The 24,715-nt window shown below is 40.4% G+C and overlaps 3 protein-coding genes across 9 annotated transcripts in view; 1 reads left to right on the top strand and 2 right to left on the bottom strand.

The window, feature by feature from the left end:
• usp28 (ubiquitin specific peptidase 28) overlaps positions 1 to 6,861 on the bottom strand; it is a 28,151-nt gene extending 21,290 nt beyond the window's left edge. For 3 of the 5 annotated variants that reach the window (XM_077546710.1, XM_077546711.1, XM_077546712.1), the window contains exons 1-2: positions 6,716 to 6,861; positions 5,793 to 5,914 (exon numbers count right to left, since the gene is read on the bottom strand). The gene's annotated coding sequence lies outside the window, so the exon portion shown is untranslated. The remainder of the gene's footprint in view (positions 1 to 5,792; positions 5,915 to 6,715) is intronic. The other 2 variants (XM_077546714.1, XM_077546713.1) reach the window with 1 other exon arrangement.
• htr3a (5-hydroxytryptamine (serotonin) receptor 3A) lies at positions 255 to 5,267 on the top strand. The gene is made up of 9 exons (XM_077546718.1): positions 255 to 327; positions 701 to 864; positions 956 to 1,000; positions 1,093 to 1,202; positions 1,274 to 1,443; positions 1,938 to 2,098; positions 2,990 to 3,200; positions 3,270 to 3,506; positions 4,108 to 5,267. Exons 1-9 carry the CDS (start codon positions 255 to 257, stop codon positions 4,407 to 4,409), a joined length of 1,473 nt encoding a protein of 490 aa, XP_077402844.1. The 3' UTR covers positions 4,410 to 5,267.
• Positions 6,862 to 7,653: 792 nt separating the features above from the next.
• zbtb16a (zinc finger and BTB domain containing 16a) overlaps positions 7,654 to 24,715 on the bottom strand; it is a 143,313-nt gene continuing 126,251 nt past the window's right edge. The window contains exons 6-8 of one of the 3 annotated variants that reach the window (XM_077547029.1): positions 18,650 to 18,820; positions 14,107 to 14,347; positions 7,654 to 14,008 (exon numbers count right to left, since the gene is read on the bottom strand). In XM_077547029.1, the coding sequence (XP_077403155.1) occupies positions 14,118 to 14,347; positions 18,650 to 18,820 (401 nt within the window). In that variant the 3' untranslated portion in view covers positions 7,654 to 14,008; positions 14,107 to 14,117. Of the gene's footprint in view, positions 14,348 to 18,649; positions 18,821 to 24,715 lie in introns of all 3 variants that reach the window. The other 2 variants (XM_077547030.1, XM_077547028.1) reach the window with 2 other exon arrangements.

Raw genomic sequence — 24,715 nt, 5'->3', positions numbered from 1 at the left:
TCCTCAGAATTTGGGATTCAGTAACACACAACTGAGAAAGCCACTGCTCGCTCTAAGCTTGCACTAGTCTGATTCATATGTTACTCAATTAACTGTCTTGACACACAATCTGGTCACACAGCTCGGGTTTAGCTCATCGTGTGAGAGATCCGTGTAGGAGTGGCCTCTTACAGTGGATGGCTTCACCCTAGCAAGCCGGGCGACGCTAACAAGATTTTCATTACGGGACGAGAAGTCGCAGGTGAACTATCACAATGAGACCAACATCTGCCTGGACTACTCTGGTTCTCTTCTTTGTTGTTCAAGGGACATCAAGAGCTTGCACAGGTACAGAATGATTATTTTTTTTTAATTCTCTTATGTTTGAAAAGCTGTGCTAAATCCCTGTGAAGTCTTCATTTATGACATTTGATATTGTAGCAGTCTTATTTGGCTGGTTGAAGTACAACTAAACATGGAGGAAAGAAAAACACAGATGAAGTCTGAGAGTTCTTGCACAGTGTGGAAGAGACAAACATTTTAAATATTTACATTGGTATTGGTTAGTGACTTATTACAATATATGCAATAAATTGCATCCAATGCAAATGTTATTAAACATAAGCAACACAAAGTCGCAATGATTTTAATAACTGTCTACTGTAGTCTTCCGGAAGGACAGTTCTTATTATAATAAGACGATTGTTTCAAAACATTTCAGGGAAGAAACTGGGCAGCAGCACAGGCCGATTCGCCAATGCCACATTGGTGCGCCTCTCTGAGTTTTTGAGTGCAGGCTACAAGAAAGGGGTTCGACCCGTGAAAGACTGGCGGACGTCAACCCTGGTGGCCATCGACTTGATGGTTTACTCCATCCTCAACGTGGTGAGGATGTGCGCTATTGTCTCAAAATGCTTATAATAGTAAATTGAATATAAGATCACCGTTAAAGGAATTTTCTTCTATGATTCATCAGGATGAAAAGAACCAGGTCTTGACAACGTATGTGTGGTACAGACAGGTAAACAGACAACATGCAAAGTTGCTCTCAGTGCTGCTATTAAATGTTCTGTAGTGGTTCCATTAAGCTTCTCCCATTCTTGAACCACCAAGTCATGGACAGATGAATTCCTCGTCTGGAATCCCGAAGACTTTGACGAGGTCAAGCAAGTCTCTCTCCCGACTGCCAATGTGTGGGTGCCGGATATCCTCATCAATGAGTTGTAAGGCCGATTCTCTTTGTCGATTCTCCCGCACTTTCCAGCAATATCGTCGTCATTTGCCGTCAAAACAGTGTCGACGTGGGGAAGTCTCCAGACATACCGTACGTGTACGTGACCCACGACGGGCTGGTGCGCAACTACAAACCGATCCAGGTGGTCACCGCCTGCACGCTCAACATCTACAACTTCCCGTTTGATGTCCAGAAATGCAGCTTGACCTTCCAGAGCTGGCTTCATACAAGTACGGACGCTCACGTCAATTGTTTGTAGTAGCTGCTCTAACCTCTCCCAATCCCTCGCCAACAAGTCCTAACACACAATTACTCCCAGCCACTCGAGGGGTTACCCGTTTGGTAGCTAGGGTGATAATTAATTATTTATTCTTTTTTTTCCCTTCTTGAGCCTTTTGTTCATTTTTGAGAGGATTCTACTGCAATTGCAATTAAAGGCAACTTGGCTCCTTGGTTGGCAAAAATCTTGGATGACTGTAAATTTGAACTAAAACTGTCAAAGCTTCATGTTAGGCATGTACTGATACAGCACGATCACTCTCCACGAGTTCCAATTGACAAGCCAAATTGAAAACTCCCAGGCTTCTCGCTATTCCCGAGTCGGAGCTTCATGTTCTGCCTGCCCCTGCTGGGCTGTGTGCTCAGAAAGCCGACGCCTCACTGAAGGGGCGAGACGTTGCCATGACGGTCTCACGCTGCTCCTGACATTGTGTTCGATCGGCAGTTGATGACATCAACATCACGTTGATGCGCAGCCCTGAGGAGCTGAGGGAGGACAAGAGTGTTTTCATGAACCAAGGAGAGTGGGAGCTGCTGCACATCCTGTCCAACTACAAAATCTTCAGCGTGGACAACGACGATTACTACGCCGAGATGAAGTTTCATGTGAGTTGGTCAAATTCAACCCTAGATATGTACAAAACGCTAGCTGGCTCGTCCACGCTGTGAGACAATTGGGAGTAAATGTAACCACAGGGCGGCCATCTTGCTACAGGGCTGCTTTCCTACTCATTACATAACATTACAGTCAAAGGACTACGGAATTTGAAATAGGTGTAGAATGCTCAACACTCCAAAATTCTCAACCCATTTTCATTTTTGTTGACAAGAGATGGCATAAACTATGCCGCAAAAACAAAAAACAGTGATTTAAAAATCCAGCCTGAATCATAACCATTTTAATAAGGTCTATAATCCAATCCAATCTGTTTTTAAATCTGTCAAGAATTCAGCGAGTTCAGAGTATGTAAGTGAGTAAATCATTCAATTTACCGCAGACTACGGCACAACGAACCAAGGCAGTCCCTTATCCTAAGACGGCCCACCAGTGGTTACACTGCCGACTCCGCCTTGAGCCATCTTGTGGTCGAATGGGTGCAACTGTGGCCTCACCGGGAAAAAACATCCGGTGTGTTACTATAAAGTTGTATTTCCTTTTATCCAGGCTTGGAAGACTGAACAACGCAGGGGGGAACTTTCAAATAATTTGACTTTATTAAACACGTTAAACCATCAAGAAAACATTGTCACTGTATTTAAGTTAATTAGAAAAAGTGCGGCATCGCAGCCTTCTGCTCAAGCTGATAAGTTTAGGGTGGAAGTGGAGCAACCGTTACCCGTTATCAAGACACATTTTGTTACTAAAATGAAATGTTTGTTTGAATCTCCAGAAACACTGTGTAGAAAACTAATGTTTTAGATATTCTTGCAGTCAGGTGTATACATCACAAAAAGAGCCTAGTTGCTCATTTAAATAAAGTCAAATAATGTCAACAGGTGGTGATCCGTCGGCGGCCGTTATTCTACACGGTCAACCTGTTGCTGCCCAGCATCTTCCTGATGGTGATGGACATCGTGGGCTTCTATCTACCCCCTGACAGCGGCGAGAGAGTTTCTTTCAAGATAACCTTGCTGCTGGGATACTCTGTCTTCCTCATCATCGTATCCGACACTCTGCCCGCCACCGCCATTGGAACACCACTAATAGGTGAGTGACGACTGACTACCCGTGTGTCCAGGTCTGTTTCACTGACTCCATTTGGTCTCTGTGCCGTAGGCGTGTATTTCGTAGTCTGCATGGCCCTCCTGGTGATCAGCCTGACGGAAACGGTGTTGATCGTGCGTCTGGTACACAAGCAGGATCTGCAGCCCCCCGTGCCCCACTGGCTGAGGTATCTGATTCTGGAGAGAGCTCCGGCCCTCTTCTGCATCCACAAGAAGCACCGGCTGTGCTCCAGACTGTCCTCGCAGGGCTCAGATATGGACGACTACAAGGACAACAACTATGGGGCTGGTGAGCTTCTGGCGTCAAAAAAAATCCTGGTTTGGTAACGTACCTTAGATTTAAGGTTACGGTTCGGTTTGCATTCAGTAATTAGCTCATCCATCCATTTTATACACTGCTTAGCCTCTCATCAGTAAGTTGCAGGGGACAGAGATAGACAGCCACTCTCAGTTCACACTCCCGAAGTTGATGCAAGCTTCTTTTAGCATTAGCGCTAGCGAGGTTTTAAAAACAAAGCATGTTTTGTATTATACAGTGGATGTCATTTTTATTGTTGTGTGTTTAGTTTTACAATTAACTCCAACTGGGGTGTCATTAAAAAGCTCAAAGGACGCTTAGGGACAACAGAATAACCTACGCTACACACTTGCTAGTTGCTAATGCTACGAATGCAAAATGGTGCATTCAGGTTACTTTCACAGCGTCGTAAACTTCGGTTTTCTTCAATTATAACGTTTGAAGGGGAAAATAATTGGTGATTTGGCCCAATTGGCTGATTGTTTTGGCAAATGTTTGAAGGGCAATTATCGGTCGATTAATTGGTCGGGCTCTACTAGCAAAGATCTCTGCTAGCCAGCGACTGAGCTGCATCTATCTTTATCCTCATTAGTCCAGTGTCCGCTCCATCACACCTGTGAGATTGGCCGGCAGCACGAGAGGGAGGCCACCCTGCTGGGACGAGGCTTGCCGCCTTCCAGGGACCCATCGCCACCCGTCGTGAGCAACATCCTGCAGGAGGTGACGGCGATACGCAACTTCCTTGAGAAACGGGACCGCGGCAACGAGGTGGCCAAGGAATGGCTACAAGTGGGCTACGTTCTGGACGTGCTGCTCTTCAGGGTCTACCTGGTGGCCGTGGTGGCCTACAGCATCACGCTGGGCACGCTGTGGTCTGTGTGGCAGGTGGCCTGAGGCCTGACATAGAAAGGTTAAGGTCGCTCCGTGGAAAGTTGGAAATGCAGTCTGTTCAAGTTTGGGGACACTTGCAAGAGGTGGCAAGTCCATGTAGGCACAGTCAGTTTGCTAGACCAAATATGAAGCTAAAACGTAAGACAGATTTGACAAGTTTCATGAGGTGCGATGCTTTTGTCCGGCTTTGGGATGCCCACAGACATAAGGCCTCGCTATTTCATGTACTTATTAATATGATTTGCTTATAAGCTATAAACAGCAAAAGTAACAACAATTAACTGAAATGTTTGATTATTCAACGGTGTCAGACATAAAAAATAAAAATAAAAAATGCATCACATTATTTACGTCATGTCATTAGGGTCAGCGCCAATATGTGAAATGATACCAAGACTGTACAGCATCACTTCACAATTATTAAACTGGTGATTAATTTATGTATGTACAAACTGTAAAAACAAAATTTACCAGAGTAGTGTAAAAAACGTAATGTCTATAATAATGTGATTTTACAGTGTGTATTTGTCCACTTGTCACTCATTTATAAAATCTCAATGTTCAATAAATTTCCCCACACAAGTTTAAGTATAAACTGGCACATTATAAATCTCTATGTGATTAATTCAATGCTCTAGCCATGTGAAGACTTTACAAGAAGCTTTATCACGCCACCCTGCTGAAAATGTTGTAGTTCTCCCACACAGCCACAAAGCGGCGCTGTGGACTACTACATTGAAGCCCTTCAAAATGTATGAGAAACTGGGCTGGCTGGCTCACTGATCATTGTATTCAATTAGGAGTGTTGAAAATGATTTTGTTCAAATGACTTTAAATGAATTAAATTGAATTGAGTGTGTAGTATGTGTCTTTACACAATTGAAAACATGACATGTCATTTCCACATAAAAATGCCTACAAAGTAAACCTAAGCGACATTACTCCCCACAAAAAAATACACAAACAACAGACTCAGAAATAAAGTTCAATGTGGAATATTGATTACATATACACATACTTTGAGCTACGAGCTGGTTGTAGTATAAATTGAATTACTAAGTCAAGGTACCACTGTACTTTTATAGTTATTATGAGGCTGAGCACTAGCCCCCCCTTACACTTTGGGCTGTGCTCCTGCAAGCAGAAGTGACTCTAGTTACAAAGCTCCGCCTTCTGGTTGTAATGATAACAAATGCCAGACTTACCAATGACCCAGCAATAGATGATGGGCTACTTAGCCTGACAAGAAAATTTGACAAAAACCACGTCACGTATGTTATTAGGCCACATGGGAACTGTTTTGAATTATGAAAAGAAAACACCTGCTTTTAAAACATTGCTTATTTCAGGAAAAAGTTTGGTATTATAAACAAATGGTACATTTACCAGTGAAGTCACCCTAAGAATGTGGGTCAAAGGTCCAGCTGACAAAAGGCTGGTGATGGCTGACCTCAAGACGTTGAATGACGCAGACTCCAGTGCCCCTTCGGTCCTTCCTTCCTCATCAGCTACAATAACATCAAAGTATGAGTGGTGAACACCTTTTAAGCAACTCTTCCCTCACTTCCTGTCAAAACCACCTCAAACGAACAAAACGCGACATGCCAAGCAAATGACAAGCGGACAGCTTTGATTTAAGGCAGCCAGCGGGTGAACAGCTATCACTTTTTAATACTGACAACTTGTCAAAACTTTCATCCTTGACAAATGATGTATGGAACAGCAGTTTGACAGCTCACTTTATAATACTAAATTGTTGAATAATTTATATAATCATTTATTATGGATTGAAATACAAGTTTAAAACGGAATATTTTTTTCCAAGAGTACCTGATTTGCTGGGGGAAACACACTTGCTGTAGGTGTAAAGCACATCAAACCCAAAAAGTTTCCAAGCTGGTTGGGTATAAGCAGATAAACTAAGGCATAATCCAGTCGGGGAAACTAGCTTTTGAAAATTGACATTTACAGTGTGAAGTGAAAATAAGACTAGCTATAATTTATTTTAATTAATTAATTAAAGGTGATACATTGTAATATACTTCTACATTTTCAGAAAGGTACAGGTTATTTTACCTGAATTAAAAGATTCCGAAATGCCACATTAGGCCACACTATATTTTTTTCCAAATAACGCCAAGAATAAATGCTAAAATGGGTCTGCTGGGTCACCGAAGCCTACAGTGTTATAAAAATAACGTCCTAGCTCGATGCTAACTAGCTAAGCAGTACGAGCAAACGTTAGCTAGCATAGTTGCCGAGGAACAAAGAAGACATAAGAATGACAATAATAAAGTAGTATAACTTACATGACTGACTTGTCAAGCGGTTCCCATTGTAGAGAAAATGTTATAAATCAACAGAACGAAGTGGGTAGTTTTCCTTTCCCTTTTTCTCCCGCAGGTGACGCCATTTTCCAGTTCGTCGCTTCTACACCACAGGCGCGCTTGTTGTAGTCTGCGCATGCGCGTACATAAATGTAGAAAAACATTAATTTAATATGATTTTTTTTTTTAAATCTTCTGACCTGTATTTTGGTTAGTATAAAACATTAAAAAAAGATTAGCTGTCAGCTTTTAACTTATAATTGATTAGTTAATCAAATTGAGATGTTAGGTAAAGTACTGCTAACATAAATATTACAGTACGCCCCCCCCCACACACACAAAAAAAAGCCTCGTGTACTGCCATCATGATTAACTTTAATATACAGTAGTAAATAATGCCTACATATTCAAAATAAAGGTTTTACTGTATAATATTTGATAAACACAATTATTGCTTCAATAAAATGTATTGCTTCTCAAAGTTAAATGGAAATGTTAGCTAAATGAAATGACAGTTTTAAAGATTAAATTAAAATGTATCTGACAAACATTAAAGACAAAGGAACTGGCGTCAGTTCAATGATTGTTTATTATATACTAGAGCAGGGAGCCTGTGTACCACTAGTGACTTTTACTTTACTCGTTTTAAAAGATTGATTAGTTGTTGACCAGTTCATCTATTTGAGCTCAGATATGTACTTTTAAAAAAAAGACAAATCAAGTATTTTTACATTTGCAAATACAATTTTGAGTTTTTATTGTATTTTTGGAAGACTAAAAGTGACTCCTACATATTTATAAAATACATGCGTGTGGAAAAAAAGATTGCATTTACTATTGTAATTGTGATTAGTAGGAAAGAGTGTGGAGATAATTAAAAATAGTGGTTGTTGTAAAATTAAGGAAATAAAGCCAGCAAGAGTGCTAAGACAACTGACATAAAGTCCATTGTTTATTTCCTGTGTGTACAATTGATTTTTATAATGAAACCCATAAATAAAAAAACAAACAAACAAACAAAATCAATCCACTACAAAAAGACAATATACTGTTAGTAGGATGTGAAATCAAAAACAAAACAAAAACTCCTTTAATATTTTTTTCCACGATCAAAAAGGCACAACATTGACAACTTTAGTGACAACATGGAAGGACCTGCAGCATTATTTTTTTTAAATTTCATTATTTTTTTCCACACTCCATTAGAGAACACTGAAATGTTACAAAGATATGTGTCTGATTTTACATGGAAATAAACCCCAAAATAACAACATAACTCTGTATTAACAAGCGGTGGCGAGACATATGAAAACATATTGCCACAGCGGGGAGTTGTGAGAAAAAGAAAAGAAAATTTCGCACATTGTCGCTGGAAAAGACAAAGGACCTTTAATTTTATTTTTTTTTGCAAAGCTCTAATGCAAATTTCAATAAGAACAAAAAATACAACGAGAACAGAAATAAAAGAAAAACAATTAAAAAATAATAATAATTGGGCACCTTCTAAGATTAGGCTAAGATTAGGTGCTGAGGTAGACAAAAACTATAACAATTCAAATCATCATCATCATAATAATAATAATAATAATAAAAGGAAAAAAAATAAAAACACTATCGTCTTTAGATTTCTTAATAATACAGAGTGACTTCTTGACTGGCACTTGCGCTGCCACCAAAATGGAGGAGGAGAAAAAGAAAGAACATAACCAATAAGAAAACAAGAATTGTTACGCTTGGTCCGAACGGGGCAAAGTTGTTGGTCCTCAGTGCTAAGATAAAAAAATAACTTGGTGCTTTCCTCTCTCTTTTTTTTTTTTAATCCTTTTTTTTTTCAATTATCTTTTTAAAGTACGTGGAGACCTCGATGGCACATGGGCGTGAAATGGCCAGAAGAAACACCGCACTGAAAACACACGCACGTTCAAGTGCCCGCTCCAGGGATGCCATGAGTGCTTTTTTTTATTTTTTTTATCCACACACCCTGAATGCATCATGCTGAGGAAAAAATGAGAAAAAAAAATCTCTATCAAAAGTACAGTGGTACACCTTGAGATATACCGTGAGTCACTCAAATCATCTTTCCTCATTGAATTGAATAGAATTGCAATTAATCAGTTATAACCTCATCAAATAGCACTTAAACAGAATGTAAAAACAAACAACAGTTTTAGACTCATTTTTGCTTCAATTCAGCGGATATCGTACTGCTCCTTCCATGGCAGTCGCAGTAAGTTGTAGTATTATTAATCTTTTTTTTTTTTTTTTTGCAGAGGGTAAAGAATAAAAAAACACTTGCAAGTATTGTTACTTTATATGTCAACATGGATTGCCACACCGACCACCTAGATGCTATTCAGTAGCCCTTTTATGGCGTTTTGCATTGGTGGTTAGCATTAAGCTAACAGACTTGAGGAAAGCAGTGTTTTTTAATTATTATTTTTTTTACTATAGACATTGTAATTCTCTTAAAGTTTTATGTTTGACGGTGAGGGAGGGAGTTGAGTTGACTGGCACCATACAGCGCTACTATCTGAAATTTTCACTTGCAAGTTCAAGCAAAAAACGTCATCTGAATGACGGCTTGTATGTCAAAAAACTCACAAGTAAGGGACACTTGTACCTCAAGGTGCCACTGTATTCAATAATCAAATTAAGGGCATGACAAAAAATGTACCTAAATTTAGCAAATTTTTGGTGAATGTTTGTCAGCAAAACCGTTGCTGACAAAAAAAAAAAAGTACTGTAATGGAAAAATTAAGAAGCTATTAAATCAATAGCATTAAGAGGCCTCTAATTTATTTCTGAATTAAAAAAAATAAGATAATTGAGTCATGACATCCCAAGGCTGCTGGCAGACCATTTTCTTTTTTTCTTTGCAAAAAAAAGTTATTCAAAAATACAGAAACGGTACACGTCTTTCCCCCCAACAATTTCCATGTTTAGGCACACAAAGAGTACGGAAAAAAACATCGGCGAGGAACACTGAGGGAAGAACTATACCATTGCCAACGTGTCTATAGAGTTATATCTTTTTTCCAACATAGAAAGACAAACAAACAACAGTGGCATAGAATCAAAGTTTTGTATGTGATTTAGTGCATTTTTCCACCAGTACGCACACACACACACACACACACACACACACACACACACCATACCTACACACTCGATCACGCACACGGAAAAAGTAGAAAACATTCAGACAAAGATGACTTAAGGAGGGGCGGGGTCATGTGACCGACTGACGTTACGGGGAAGTGTTGCATTGTGGGTAACGTTAGGTTTTGCTGTTGTTATTTGCAGGTGGTGGTGTGAGAACAAAATAAAATAAAAATAAAATCCCCAAACCACTCGGCTCACAGTGTTACGGGACGTGCCATCCCTTCATTTTTTTTTTAAACTCTTTTCAAGTACAAAACAAATAAAAATAAGAATAATAATGATAACACGTCCACGGTCAAGTTGGATTGACAGGATGGTGAGTGACAAGTACTCTCTTCTTTTTTTTTTTGTGACATACAAAAAAACATTGGCGGTAAGATTTTTAGTCCTTCACCTACAATGCAATTGACATCCAGAAAGCAACACTTATTATTATTATCATCATTATTATTACAATATTTTCACACGATATCAAAGAGGAGCAAGGCAAAAATTACACCCAGAGGAGACAAAAAAAAAAAAAAAAAAGACAAACGTGCCCTGCTCGAACTCTCCACAGAAAAATAAACAGGACCGACACGCAATACAAAAATATCACAATTTGTTTTGTTTTTTTTCTTTATATCAAATTGCCTCCGTTGGCTCTCATTCTGGATTCCATTTTTTTTCTATTTTATTCCTCAATGATTACTAAACGTCCAATTGTCCATCGCACGCTGCAAAAAAAAAAACAAAAAACAAAAGACCTCCAGCACCTTTTGATCCACCGTTCACATTACAAAACTACAAGTCTATTCACATATGTTCAAGTGTCTCCGTTCTTTGTCGAACCCACCAAGCAACAGTGCTTTCCTTGTATCTTCCTCCTTCCGCTGCGCATCACTTAAGGCTTCAAAATTGCTTCTTTTTTTTTTTTTCTTTCATTCCAAAATGTTCTCTTGGACTAGGTTCCCGTCCCGTCAAACTCTACCATGGTTATTATTTGACTGATTTCCGGTTCATTTCCTCATATAGTGGCCCTGCGGTAAGTGGTGTTTTTTGGTGGGGGAAAAAAAGTAGTGAAGAAAAATTGGCTAATATCTACAACGCTACGTCGTACTAAACGTACGATCTGTGAACTGACGGAATTCCACTCAATGAGAAAAGTGAAGCAAAAAAAAACCCAAAACACGGAGTCCACATTTTAATTCACCCAAAAGACTGTTTACCTGCCTCGATAGGTGCTGCTGTTTTGGTCAGCAACAGAGGGAGCAAAACTACTTTTTCCCCCTTGATGGGAAAAGGGCATTCATTTATTCGAAGAATGACACACGGGCATCATTTGAGACGGTGCCACTATGTGAGGAAATGCGGCCAATCAAATTCGAGGAACAAAACAACTCAAAAACACACAAGCGTGAAATGAAGTAGCAATGATGAAAAAAAAGTCATAAAAAATGTGCTTTTGCCAAAACATGAACTTAGAGGTAGCTTTTTGAACAAACAACACAAAAATCAAAAGACCAAACCTGCTGACTCTTTAAACAAGCGCGGTTAATAATAATAATAATACCAAGTTTGGTAACACGCACAAACTAAATCTCATCGCTGCCGCGGCACTTTTGAAACGTAAACGCACACACAAACACACACACACTGCTTCTTCACGCTGTGCAACGCATCTTTGCGACTGGCGACGCTAACGAAACGTGGGGAGAACAAAAAGATGAGGTCACAAAATGAGGTCATTCAAGTATGAAGTGAAAAGGAGGAGATGAAACCACAGAGAAGTCCATTTAGCCGTCGCCCTATTGGTCCTGCCCCTCTGTCAATCACTCCAGCAGTCCAATCGGTGATTCCTGCTTCCTCTTCCTTGGATAACAGTGATGTTCGTTCATTGCCGGGCGTTTGGCGTGTTCGGAAATTTGGAGAAAAAAAATCCGAAATCCCGCAGCCTCGGCGTGTAAGTCTTTTCACATTCACGTGTTGAGAGAGCACCGCGCCGCGCCGGGCCGGGCCGGGCCGGGCTGGCGGCGTCCCCCCATTTCCGACATTCACTCCTTCGAGAGCAGCCATTTTTCTTTCCCGAGTCCGTCTTTTTGTGGTTAGTGTGTGAGATTAAGGAGAATATACGCGGCGGTGTATTGCTGTGATTAACGTGAATATAAAGCTCGATTGATATCAAACAGAAACTGTTGTCGTATTTGCGGTGATATATTGATTGATGATGATGATGATGATGATGATGATGCAGAGCGGAACAAAATACAAGTCGGCCTTTTGAAACCTGGAACCAGGAAGACCAATGAGAGGACGCCGACAAAAAAAAAAAAAAAAGCAGCACTGTAGCCCCGCCCCCAAAACCCTCCCCTTCCCGCCCAACCCACCATTCAGGTTCATCTACTGCATATTCCGACCGGCTCGGCTGACGATTCTCAGGGGCTATCGGGAAATACCGCCAAAAAATAAAATAAAAAATGCAGATCTGGACTCGTTCACATTAAAGTATTTGGTTCTGCTTGGGTAGCATGACATTTTGTTCACAGGACCAACTTTGGTGGAGGGGTCAAGGAGTCGTCCAATTTCGGTGCAGACCTAAGAAATGTTATGCTGAGGACACTTTTGGCAAATTTTCTCACGGGAATGAGAAATGTGCATCATTTGTACGTTTTGAGCCGAGTGCCTCCACAGTAAAGAAGTCTGGTGATGCTCTGAAGCTTCAATGGAAGGAAGAACTGAATATATTTCGGTCCAGTTCTTGAAAATGTGACGATCCAGAATTTTTTCTTTTCTATGAGCGCTTTTCTGAAATTCCATCCATTTTCGTGACTAACCAAAATCCAGGAATCATTCAGCCTTGGAGGGGGGGGGGGGGGGGTCACCGCTCGACTGAATGCTAATCTGGTTAGCTAGCTTTTAGTTGTTTTTATTGTGTTAGCAGGACAATGCTAAAACTAGTGATTTTCACAAAACTTTGTGAAAAGGTATAAAGAAATACATTTTTGGTGTGGGTCTGGTTCACGAAATTTCACTTCGCAGTAAATCCAGACATTGGCAGCGGTCTGCGCTCTCCACACCAACTAAGTCTCATAATTGTGCAACATTGATTTTTTTTAATTTATTTTTTTAGTTATCAGGATCAGAAGAAAACTACGACTACAATAATATCCAAAACATTTGGGCCAAGGAAGAACAAAATAAATGTGGGTGCTGCTCAGTTTAGGGGTGCTGATCCAGAAATTTTGTTTCAAAATTTGCATCAATTTCCCAGTGGAAAATCAAAATCTGGGAAATATTTGTCAAGGCAGAAGCCTGCAGTGGACTAAGTGCCATTTAAGCTAACGCCACCAAGGGGGCTTCATTAGCAGGATTATGAAGAACGTTACTTATTTAACAGATTTCTACAAATCTCTAAGTGGATTTAATCAAAGAATCGTCCTAAAAAAAATATTCCAATAAAGGTGTACAATTTGATCTGATTTGGAATTGTTTGGGCGTTTTTTTTTTTTTTTTTTTTAACTGCTCCTTTCTTGCTAGCGTGATTACACAAAAACTATTTAACATATAACCCGAAAAGTTGGTGGAAGCGTGGGGCATGGGCCAAGAAGCTATTTCCTTTTCTAAATTGCGAGATTGGGAACTCTTGGGATTTCGCCGATTCTTAAGGAAAAACCAAGTACAAAATTTGGTACTGATCCTAATGGGAGACTGGCTGGCCTTGGCAGAGGTCCTACACTCACTCATTAGTTGCAACAGCAACTACCGGAAACACAAAGTGTTTAGTCTTCTTTCCAACTTAAACCACATTCACATCGTTTCCACGTGATCTGAATTTGTTTGGCGAAAACAAAAAGAATTGACAAAAAACAAACAAAACATCTCTAGTGTCACGGGCTTAGAGATTGAATTTTCAGATTTCGTTAGGGTCTGATAGCCCTTGAGAATCTGTCAACGCTGTAGCAGCAACACTTTCCCTGCAGCTCGTGTTTGCATCACGAGGCAACCTGAAATGAAAAAAAAAAAAAATCAAAAAATCAAAAACACAGTCACACGTGTGCGGGAATGACCCGGTGATTCCGAACTAACTGCGGAGGACTTTGCGTCTCTGCCAGTCTTTCCAGGAGGACCCTTCTTCTGTCGCAAGAAAAGAAGAGAACGCATGACGCTCTCGTCAGTCTTTCGTCGCTCCCATTAACGCCTTAACGAGATACCCCCCCCTCGGCCCCCAATACCTCCTGTGTCGTCAGACGTAGCAGAGATACAGGTAGGTCTTCTCGATGCGCCAATCCGGAGGGATGTCTTCGGGCTTGTGGCCCTTCATGTGCTTCTGCATGGCCGACAGGCTGGGGCAGTACTCCAGGCAGATGGTGCATTGGTAGGGCGAGGCGCCGTTGTGGGTGCGCAGGTGCTTGATCATGGCCGAGTAGTCCCTGGATCGTTGGTGGCACAGCTTGCACTCGAATGGCTTCTCACCTGAGGGGTTGCAAGCCAAACGTCACTGAGGAGCAAGAGGAATTCATTTGCAGGCTAACGCCAATGGAGGACAACACTGACTACTGACTTCTTGGGCCACTACAGCGAAAAGGAGACTGAGGGGTACGATGTTGCAGCACAAACGCATCCGTCTGAACGTGAATACTTTTACAGTGTGAGCATCTCTGCTATGTACTTTACAGGGCTAGGAGAAAAACATTATCAGTGAGGAGACTAAGGGAAGCTATAAATTGGGCCACTGCAGCAAAGTGGAGACTGTGGAACATAATACCAAAACACAGAACATCACAAACACATCACTCGGAATACTAACAAAGAACAGAGCACAGCATTGGTCTGGTTTTGTTTGTTTTTCAGGGCTAGGAGACATTTTATCCAAGAGGAGATTGAGGGCAGTGAGAAACCAGAGACAGTGGTGCAAAAATGCTGCAGCACAGATGCATCAGCAAGAAGGCTGAACAATGTTGCAGAACGATGGCCTACCGTACTTACCTCTTAATAAAGATATTTTATATAAGAACACTGTCGCACAAACACATCCGTTGCAAGGCTAACGCTACTCTATTTACTTTGCGTGGCAGGGACAGAAATTTTAGCCGAGAAGAGACAGAAGGAAAAAAATTAATAAAATATGGGATGCCACACTAAGTAAATAAGTAAAATACTGCAGCACAAACACATCCATTGTGTCCTGTATTTAACTTTTAGGCTAAGGAGACATTATTTATCTAAGATGAGACTGAGGGAAGCAAGAAATGTGTCCACTGCAGCCATGTAGAGACTCTGGAGTAGAATAGTGCAACACAAGTATGTGTTCAGCATTGTTAAACACAATCGCAATTTGTGCCTCCATACACTTTTGTCCGCGTAGTATGTGCTAACAGCGCTAACTAAAACAATGCTAATGATGCTAACGACGCTAACGCTGATGTCTAGGGGCCGATCCAATTTAAGACATGTAAATGGCGACCTTTTGCCGGTGGCATTTGAGGGGGGTGCGGTCGCAAACGATCAGGTCGCCCCCGCCGCAGTCTCCCAGACGACGCCCGCTCGACAGCCCCTGCTTGACCTTGACCGCGGCGCGGAAGCCAATAAGCGGAAATAGACGTCGGCTGATATCGATAACCGCACTGTAAACAAGGTGGCCTCACATAAGCGGCTAATAATGAATTGCAAATGCCACCTCCTCCGTGCACCCCTTCCCTTGGCGGTATTGATCCGGCATCGGCATGTGCGGTGCAGAGTGGGGGCCGGGGTGGGGGCCGGGGTGGTCCTCGCCGCTTGTCGATGATTCATCAAGCGGCTGCCTTTTATGTGAGGTGGCCTTTGACGGTGAGCTTGTCGCTTGCTCTCGTTATCAGCCGTTGAAGCCCACCCCCTTCCTCACAAAAAGGAGTTGGATGTGTGTGTGGAGGAGGGAGCCAATTATTGGACCCGCTACCTTGATAGTGTGGCTTAACAGCTGCCTTATTGATAGGGAGATGGGAGCGTGTGCCGTGTGTGTGAATTAGAGGAAGGGCTCTCAAACTGGGGTTGGGGGTTGATCTGCAAAATGATTTGCAATACATTTTCGGTTATTATCGTGCCCGCGCAAAAAAAGAAAAAGAAAAAAGGGCCCAATAGCGCCAGCCATATTTGAATGTTTTCAGAAAATATTTTTTAAAAATCGGATTTTTTTTTTTACTAGAACAAAAGTAATAATAATAATAATAATAATAATCGCATGAAGGCTAACCTAATAGCACAGTTGACTATGCCATTTTTGAAAGTTTTTGCAAAAGATTGAAGAAAAAAAAAAAAAATCGGCATTCTTTTTTTTTTCTAGAAAAGGAAAAAAAAAAATCGCATGAAGGCTAACCTAACAGCGTAGTTGCCTATGCCACTTTTTAACGTTTTCGGAATACAAAAGATGAAAAGAAGTATATAGAATAAAAGTCGTATTATTACAGGAGCACAATCCTATATCTAACCAAGCATTTTTTTTAAGAATAAAGAACTATTATTTTCCCCCCTCAAACTTAAGGCAATTAAATTTTTTAAAAAATAATTCACTTGTATATAGCTAACTTTATTCCTTAGTTAAACTTTCACTTTAATGAAATTTTTTATGACGCCATATTTTTCGTAAATATACTGTCGTCCCATTATTTGGAGAATAAATAAATAAATGTCATTGCATTTCCCATTAAACTTTGACGTTATTATCATAATACAGGATAGTGACTTATGAAAACAGCTGTAATTTAGGTGAAAATAGTAGACCCTTTTTTAAGACAATAATTTTTTCCAGAAAATGGCACATTCATTTGTTAAAATTTGACCTCATTAAATTTTGACTTCTTGTAAACAATACTTTTTTTTCTTGAAAAAAAAAGTAGTATTTTCATAACATTCCGATTTTATTTTATTTTTTTTAAATAGAAATTTGTTATCGTAACATTTCGGCTTTTTTTTGTTTATAAAATGGCAACTTTTGAAATCTTATGGAATGGCACTTACGTCTGAGTGATGTTGGAATTACGATGGCAAACTGGGAAAAATGTCCCCGGAACAAAAAGTTTGAAAAAGCCCGAAATACAGATTTGGTGTGTGTGTGTGTTTGTTACTGTGAGGAAATGGCGAGGAAGCATAAGTGTCCCGGTGGGCTTCCCGATCAGTCTTAGCCGAGCTCCCTTTCTCGGTGGACGCTAGCTTATCACTGTGTCAACATCTTTATGGGGCTCTAAATATACCGCGATCAATAGGCAGTCTTTGGAGACATTCATTTACTGTAGCGCAGCAACAAAGATATGCATCTGCTGTGTGTGTGTGTGTGTGTGTGTGTGTGTGTGTGTGTGTGTGTGTGTGTGTGTGTGTGTGTGTGTGTGTGTGTGTGTGTGTCGCTGCTGCCACAATGTGTGACAATGAATGCATTACTGGAAAAACTCATTTACACTCAACATTAGGGACACATGCAGCGTCTAATGACATCCTAACACAAGAGCTGGATGAAAACAATTAAAAAAATAAAAGAAGTATTATGGATGAAAACAACACATCCGTAATTTTAATCATATTCTGGCAAGGTTCTGCTATTTTGGTTAGCAACAGTTCAACCGTGTGAACAATAGTGTCTATGATTTTAGTTGAACCAATTATCATTGTCGTTTTCAGGCAATATGCTCTCATGTGGCTAAATAAAGTCAGAAACAAACACAGCTCTTGGTATGCTACGCTACTTAATAAATGCTAGCATGTTAGCATTCTATCAATTGCCATTAGAAATACTAATCAAATACAGGAAAATATTGTAGATACCTATCAAACAGCATTAGCTTATCCTCTACTTTGGCTGCTATCTTGCTATTTGTTAGCGCACCAACAGTTATCATGCAAGTATTTGATCAACTTTCATTTGAAATGTACTAAAATCCTGACCAATTGGAGTTTTTGATCAGTTTTCGTTTGAAATATATCAATTGACCAATTGGTCTAAGTTTTTTTTTTTGCTACTCTAGTTGCTAGCTTATTAAATGTTAGCATAACTGCTAGCAAGATCAGGTGTTAAGAAATCTCTACTCAAGTTGTTATCTTGCTATGTGTTAGTGCACGGACTGTTATCATGTAAGTATTTGATCAATTTTCATTTGAAATATATCAATTGACCAATTGGTCTAATGTTTTTTGCTACTCTAGTTGCTAGAGTACTAAATGTTATCATAACAATTGCTAGCAAGAGCAAGTGTTTATAAATCTCTCCTCGGGTTGCTATCTTGCTATGTGTTAGCGCACAGACTGCTATCATGTAAGTATTTGATCAATTTTCATTTGAAATATATCAATTGGTCTAAGGGTTTTTGCTACTCTAGTTGCCAGCTTACAAAATTTGAGCATAACTGCTAGCAAGAACAGGGGTTTATAAATCTCTTCTCAGGTTGCTACCTTGCTATGTGTTAGCATTCCAACTAATTTGAGCCAATTTTCATTTGAAATCCGAATACATGTCAAGAAGTAAAGACCTTATCTATTGGGTTGAGTGTTTTCGCTACTGTGTTTGCTAGCTTACTAAATTTGGACATAACTGCTAACAAGTTAACATTTTATCAGTTGTCATTAGAACTAGTTTAAAAAGTAGAGAAACATATAAAACCCTTTTTCGCAACTTGAGGCGCTAGCTTGCTTGTCAAGGCTTTTTTTTTTTTTTTAATACTCTTGTGTAGCTACAGTACTTCATGTGAATGCTGTTTGGCTCATTAACATAGATAGCACACAAATGTGAACAATGCAACTTGTAGTGTTTACCTGTGTGCACGCGGTAGTGGGTCTCCAGCTGGTGCTTGAGGCTGAACTTCTTGCCGCAGCCGTTACATTCGTAGGGCTTCTCCCCCGTGTGGATGCGCTTGTGGCCCTTGAGCGTGCTCTCGTCGCGGAAGCAGCTCCCGCAGAACTCGCACTCGTACGGGTGGTCCCCCGCTGCAAAGTGGCCAGGTGGGCACGTTAGTTCTTCAGTCAGGCACCACTCACATTTGTTATTATTATTAAAAAATGTTACGTGATAGTGATAGTAATATTTACATCCTGACCGCCTCCAAATAGAGTTTCTACGCCAATGGTAGGGTTTTTATTATTGGTACTCTGCTGTATTCTGGGAATTACATTCGTGCTGGGCTGCTTACACATGTTGTCATGTTGATATTTTTCAAACAATAATTGTTGTACACCAGTTTCAATTGACAAAAAAAAAAGAAGAAGAAGCAAACTGAGATCCATCCCTCTCCTCCTTAATTAGGAAAACTGTCGGGATATAATTTCTCTTTGTTTTCTGCCCTCTCCAATCAATAATGTATTGTTTGTGTTCTCATTAACTCATTTGCTCCCAAAAACATATAAACACGTTCTTTTTTAAATGTCCCAAAGACTTATTAATACGTTTATTTTTTTATTATTATTATGCTAGAACATACAGAAGGCTTTGATGCCGCCTCTGAACTAAAGAGAACGGTTGAAGCAATGGTAGTTATGACAAAAACGGCCAGCAGGTGGCAGCAGAGTATAAGACCAGAGCCATGTTGAAACAAAGATGTTTTCCACACAGTTTGGAATAGATTTGTGAATAATGATGAAACTTAGCCATATTCTAATGCGAAATGCTGCAAAACAGAAACAGATAGAAATATACTTTTTTTTCCTGATGAAAGAAGAGACTCTAATCTTTCTTTTGGTAGGTTCCGTGTTTTTGCAGCATTAGAACACAATATTCTGTGGGCCTCGCAAAATCGGTCAAAATCCAGTAAAACAGCCGGGAGCGAAGGGGGTTGCTTCAGTGAAAATGGCTGGGAATGAATGAGGTAATCAAGCAGGAACATGTCCTGAATTTGGCTATGGTATAATTTGCTTCAGAGACCGAATGGGGGGATGGAAGAAGTTTAGCTACATTAAAACAAAACAAAAAAAACACACACACACTAAACAAAACACATGTGGGAAAACTGCCTATGGTCTGAAGAAACCAAGGATGAACCTTTTTGACCACAATTCCTAAAGGCTAAGAATCCAGGAAAAGCCTACTAAAACACCTGAACTTTATTCAGAGGCACTTGAAATGGTGGCTGGTGTTTAACATGTGTATGAATGTGACTGATTAATTCTGAACACAGCCACATCCCAAATAATAAGAGGGTGTGCACACTTGTGCAACCATATATCACTTATATTTACCAGCCCTTAAAAAAAAATGTTTTCATTTGTGTTGTACAGATAGCTTAAAGTGTCACAATGTTGAAAACATGTTTTAAAATGGATGATCTTTGGTCTCATTTTTTTTTTTATACCACAAAAACTTGGCATTTGAACAGGGGTGTGTAGACTTTTTAGATCCACTGTACAAACCCCGCCTTGTGTCACATTCCCCAGTCAAGTAATGTGGCTTATATTAATGCATATTAATGCATCTCAGTCCAACGCTGCGGGTTTAAGTCGCCATCAATGACCTATGCCTTTCATTATCTGCCTGTCCGAGCGGCGACGTGCCGCCGAATAAATTGCATTTCTCGTTGTGCCCTCCGCTAAGAGACAATCTCAGCGCCCGCCCCCTTGCGTTATTTAAGGCCTTATTCTACGCAGACGGCATTCTGTTGCGCGTAGACAGGCGGATGAAAGACGCACTTTAAATGCTGATCACATTCGGCCCGCGCCGCACTTGTCACGGGAGACGACGCGTTCAAAGCAACGAGCTCGCCTGTAATGTGACGGGCGTGCGAGAGATGCGGGGGAGGGTTTGGGGGAGGGGGGGCGGGTATGGTCGTGTGTGTTGAGGATCAATAAATGTGACACTCCTTATTTGTCCGCATCAAGTTATCAGCGCCTCCTGCTGTACGCCGAGGGGCGTCGCGGGCCACGGCGGAGATGGCCATCCATCAACGAGCCCGGCGGCCGCGCGCCACGCCGGCGGAATAACAATGCGTCTGGCATTCAGCCGCCTTTAATTAGGCCGTCGGATCGCAGCAAGTGAGCGGGATGCTAATATGCAAGGCGGCGGCGGCGCTCAATGCTTTGTTTACGCCTAATTCCGTCCTGTGCCATTTTCATGAATATATCGGATGCTAAAAAACTAAACAAAAAGAGAGAGCAAAGTGCAAGAGCAAGAGGATATGATAACAAGAGAATGCTCATGAGAACTGACGCTCAACTCAAACAAAAAATAATCATTTACAAATAAAGAGAAACGATAAAATGCTAATATTTTAGCAGATCTATACTAGCATATGGGTCATCGTCAAACAAATGAATTTCACTTCCTCTAATTCCTTTCCAAATGTTCCTTCTATGTCACTCAAGCTGTCGTTAGCGCTAATGCCACAGGAAGGAGCCTCGTTGTGTTGTTGCAATGCACCAGAGGGATCTGTGAGTTGAAGCGCCAGGACGAGTTAGCCGTCTCGTATTCACGCAATAGCAGATAAATAAATGGCAGGTAATAATGAACAACTATTTGGTGTTGTAATGAATAAATGGAAATTCTATTGAATAAAAAAAATAATGCATTGATTATTGAAGTCATATACTATAAAAGTTTATAAATCTTCAAAAATAAGACTTCAAGCATGGTTATTTCAACATGGGAAACATACGGTAAGTGTCATTAGCATTCATTATTATTCAAACGACAAATATAATAAGCTAGCAAGAAGGCGCTAACGCTGACTGATAAGGATTTTACATCTTTCTTGTAGTCGAGCGTCGTTTCTTATCAGAATGACTCAAATGCTAATATATTATAAGCTCGTATGCTAACAATTAGCAAAATAGCAACCTGAGTAGACGGATAAAGATTTTACATCTTGCCTAGTATACAGATACTATGGTAGCTTACAAATAGTAATAATAAAATAAAATTAAGATATTATGCTAATGCTGATATCTAGCTAAACAGCAACCAGAGTAGTGAAAGGACAGCCTTTTGCTAATTGCTCAAATGCTAAGATATTAGCACTTACATTCTAACCTATAGCAAAGCAGACAAGAGTTACCCTTACAGGATTTATTTTCAATTTTGTTCTTTTTTGGAGGCTGCATTCATAAGGTTTCACTTCATCATTCGCTATCGTATTGAAAATCTCATTTGCAGCAAACGCGGCGGGGGAGTCACTGACCCCAGCGCTACTTTCTCTCTCACTTTATCGCTATTTGTTTTCTTTTCCTATGTCTGTAAACTTTATCAGGACACACTCAGCAAACTCACTTTTGGATTCTTAAAAAAAAGGGAAAAAAATGATTTAGTGTGCTGTTGCATTTGAAAGCCGTGATTACTTACAAGCGGATATCGTGTACAAGACGAGATAAGAACGTGGGGAGAATTACATGCATTCACTCTGGGCTCAGACAAATCATACTTTACACACAAGGAACAAAAATGTGTCTTTAAGGGGACATATGGATTTTTTTTTTTTTAGCGCCTATAATAATACGTGGACGTTAATGCTAATGCTGCCAACGACACTCAATGGATTGTTTCCTTGCTTTCCGGCTCTGACGAATTTTAATTTTAACCCATAAATATATAAAACTAACTATAGCGAACATGTCCATTTTCATATATGTTAAGTAATACCATACATGAGCTTTCGGAGTTGATTTAAATTTTTTGTTGGTATTGTTGCACACGACGGGGTCAGGGGAAAAAAGGGCAAACAAGTCATTTGAGAATGTCAATTTTATTTATTACACAATACTTAGTGACCTTGTTGACGGACTGCCTCCTGGTGGCCAAGTTGGGCGCACCAGAAGGAGCAGCACAATGAGTGGAATGTTCAAATGTGCTATTACTTTTTTGGTGTTTTTAGTAGGGCTGGGTTTAAAAATAAAATAAAATAGATTTTCTTAAGAAAATAGAATGTTAAAGGCCTTCTTTTTTTTTAAAATATTAATTTTCTGAAAATTACTGTTCACATGAATTGAAAAGTATTTTCTTACATTTATTGCACTTTTTTTATTACAATTCAGAATATGTTTAATTTATAGTATACAGAATTATGGAAATATTTTCATCTCATCCTTGCTGATGTCAATGTTTGTGTAACACTTAAGTGATAATAACACAAATTAAAATTTTAAATTTTAAAAAAGTTTTTATCATGTCCTTGAGATTTAAGAAGAATTGATGTTCCTTAATTAATCAGATAGCAGATTGAAATGAAAATTCGAAATCTGAACTCTTGTGAATTGAAATCGAATCAATTGAGGAAATTAGAACCGATACCCAGCCCTATGTTTTAGGTACAATATTATGGAGTGCTATAATTCATATTATCCAACAAATGTTTTTTTTTTTGGGGGGGGGGGGTGGGGGTGGAACAAATGAATGGCGTTTCCATTCAATTCAAAGGGAAAAGATCATTTGGAATGAATTAAACTTACAATTGTTGATGAGCACAAGCCATTCCGAAAGCACGGTTGTCATGGAAAATTGGCGGAAGCTACGTTTAAACTGCTCGCTGGAAAATTCTAGACCACCGATTCCCGGCTTCCTCTTTGGAAACAGCAGCAGGCGGGCCACAGATGAGGCCCCGGCCGGCACAGTGAGCTGGAACCGCATCACATGGGCACTGGACCCTTGGGTGCCCCCGGGCATCGCCACCTGCGTCCCTCCGCCACCACACGCACGCGCACACACACACACACACACACACACACACGAAGCCTCTCATGTTTTTTTTTTTTTTTTTTTTTTTTTTCTTTTTTTTTTTTTTTTTTTTTTTTTGGGAGATCTCAGTATTGATCATTTGAAATGTCATCATCATTGTTCTCCCTTTTTTTTTTTTTTTTTTTGTATGTGTGTTTGTGCGTGTGTGCGTGCGTGTGTGTGTGCGTGCGTGCGTGCGTGCGAAAAAAAATAAAAATAAATAAGAATTCCCATACCGTTCACCTAAACCGAACACTTCAAAATCCAGCCAGAGTCGTGGGGCCGCCAGGAGACCCAAAGGGGGACCAAAGAAAAGAAAGAAAAACGAAGCCTCTCATGTGACTCCCCAGCGTTGAGGGTGGCGATGCCCGAGGGCACCATTGAGAGGGGGGTTCCGGTTTGTGTGTTCATTCTGTAGGTTTTAAATCACGGGCGCACGGCCACAGCTGATTTATTTGCTCGCTCAAATACAGCTGCGAACACAACAACGATGCGGCCCACAGCAAATTGTCTCACGTGCACACTCGGGCGCAGACAGACAGTGAACAACAATGGAATATTAATGAAGCTCTGCTGTGTAATGTGTGCGTGTGTGTTTTAAGAGAAGGCACAGCTGCCAACACTGTATAATTGAGCGCGTGCACTTGAACCTTTAATGCACTGTGCATACATGCAGTAAAGCCACAAAAAAAGAGCAAATAAAAGCTAAGCGTGCGTGCGTGTGTGTGTGTGTGTGTGTGTGTGTGTCGTAGACCGCGCAGGTGGTTGGAGGGGAATAAAGATGGCCAGATTAAGATGCTGAAATAAACACCATTAAATTCCACGTCTGCGACGCAGATCCAGCGTCACGGCTCTCGGGCTGCGTCGCGGCGATAAGGCGGCAGGACAGGTAAACGAAGCGCGCGTAATGAATGTCCCGCAAAGGAACAAAACGACGACGGCAAAAATAACTGCTTCTTTGGCTAGCTTTTACGGTTTGTCTCTCCGCACAAGAGAACATTAAGTCAAGCAGCCGACGTTCTTCTCGGTGCTTACGTTGAACGGCCGTTCAGATCACGCGCTCATGTTGGGAATTTAGAGTTTGTTCTTGCTGGGAATCCCTAAAGGGTCTCGAAAGGCAACCATTTTTTTTTTTAGTATTTCATATGAATATGTAGACATTTGATGGGAAAACTGTTTAAGAAAAAATA

Source organism: Vanacampus margaritifer, chromosome 16, assembly GCF_051991255.1.
Source record: "Vanacampus margaritifer isolate UIUO_Vmar chromosome 16, RoL_Vmar_1.0, whole genome shotgun sequence".
NCBI lineage: Eukaryota > Metazoa > Chordata > Actinopteri > Syngnathiformes > Syngnathidae > Vanacampus > Vanacampus margaritifer.
Note: the sequence above shows the minus strand (reverse complement) of the source record. Positions and strands in the feature narration are given on the sequence as shown.

Coding starts and splice junctions, on each gene's coding strand:
- htr3a (XM_077546718.1), top strand. CDS start 255: ATGAGACCAACATCTGCCTGGACTACTCTGGTTCTCTTCTTTGTTGTT. Junction 328..700: donor GACATCAAGAGCTTGCACAG/GTACAGAATGAT, acceptor AAAACATTTCAG/GGAAGAAACTGGGCAGCAGC. Junction 3,201..3,269: donor CATTGGAACACCACTAATAG/GTGAGTGACGAC, acceptor TCTGTGCCGTAG/GCGTGTATTTCGTAGTCTGC.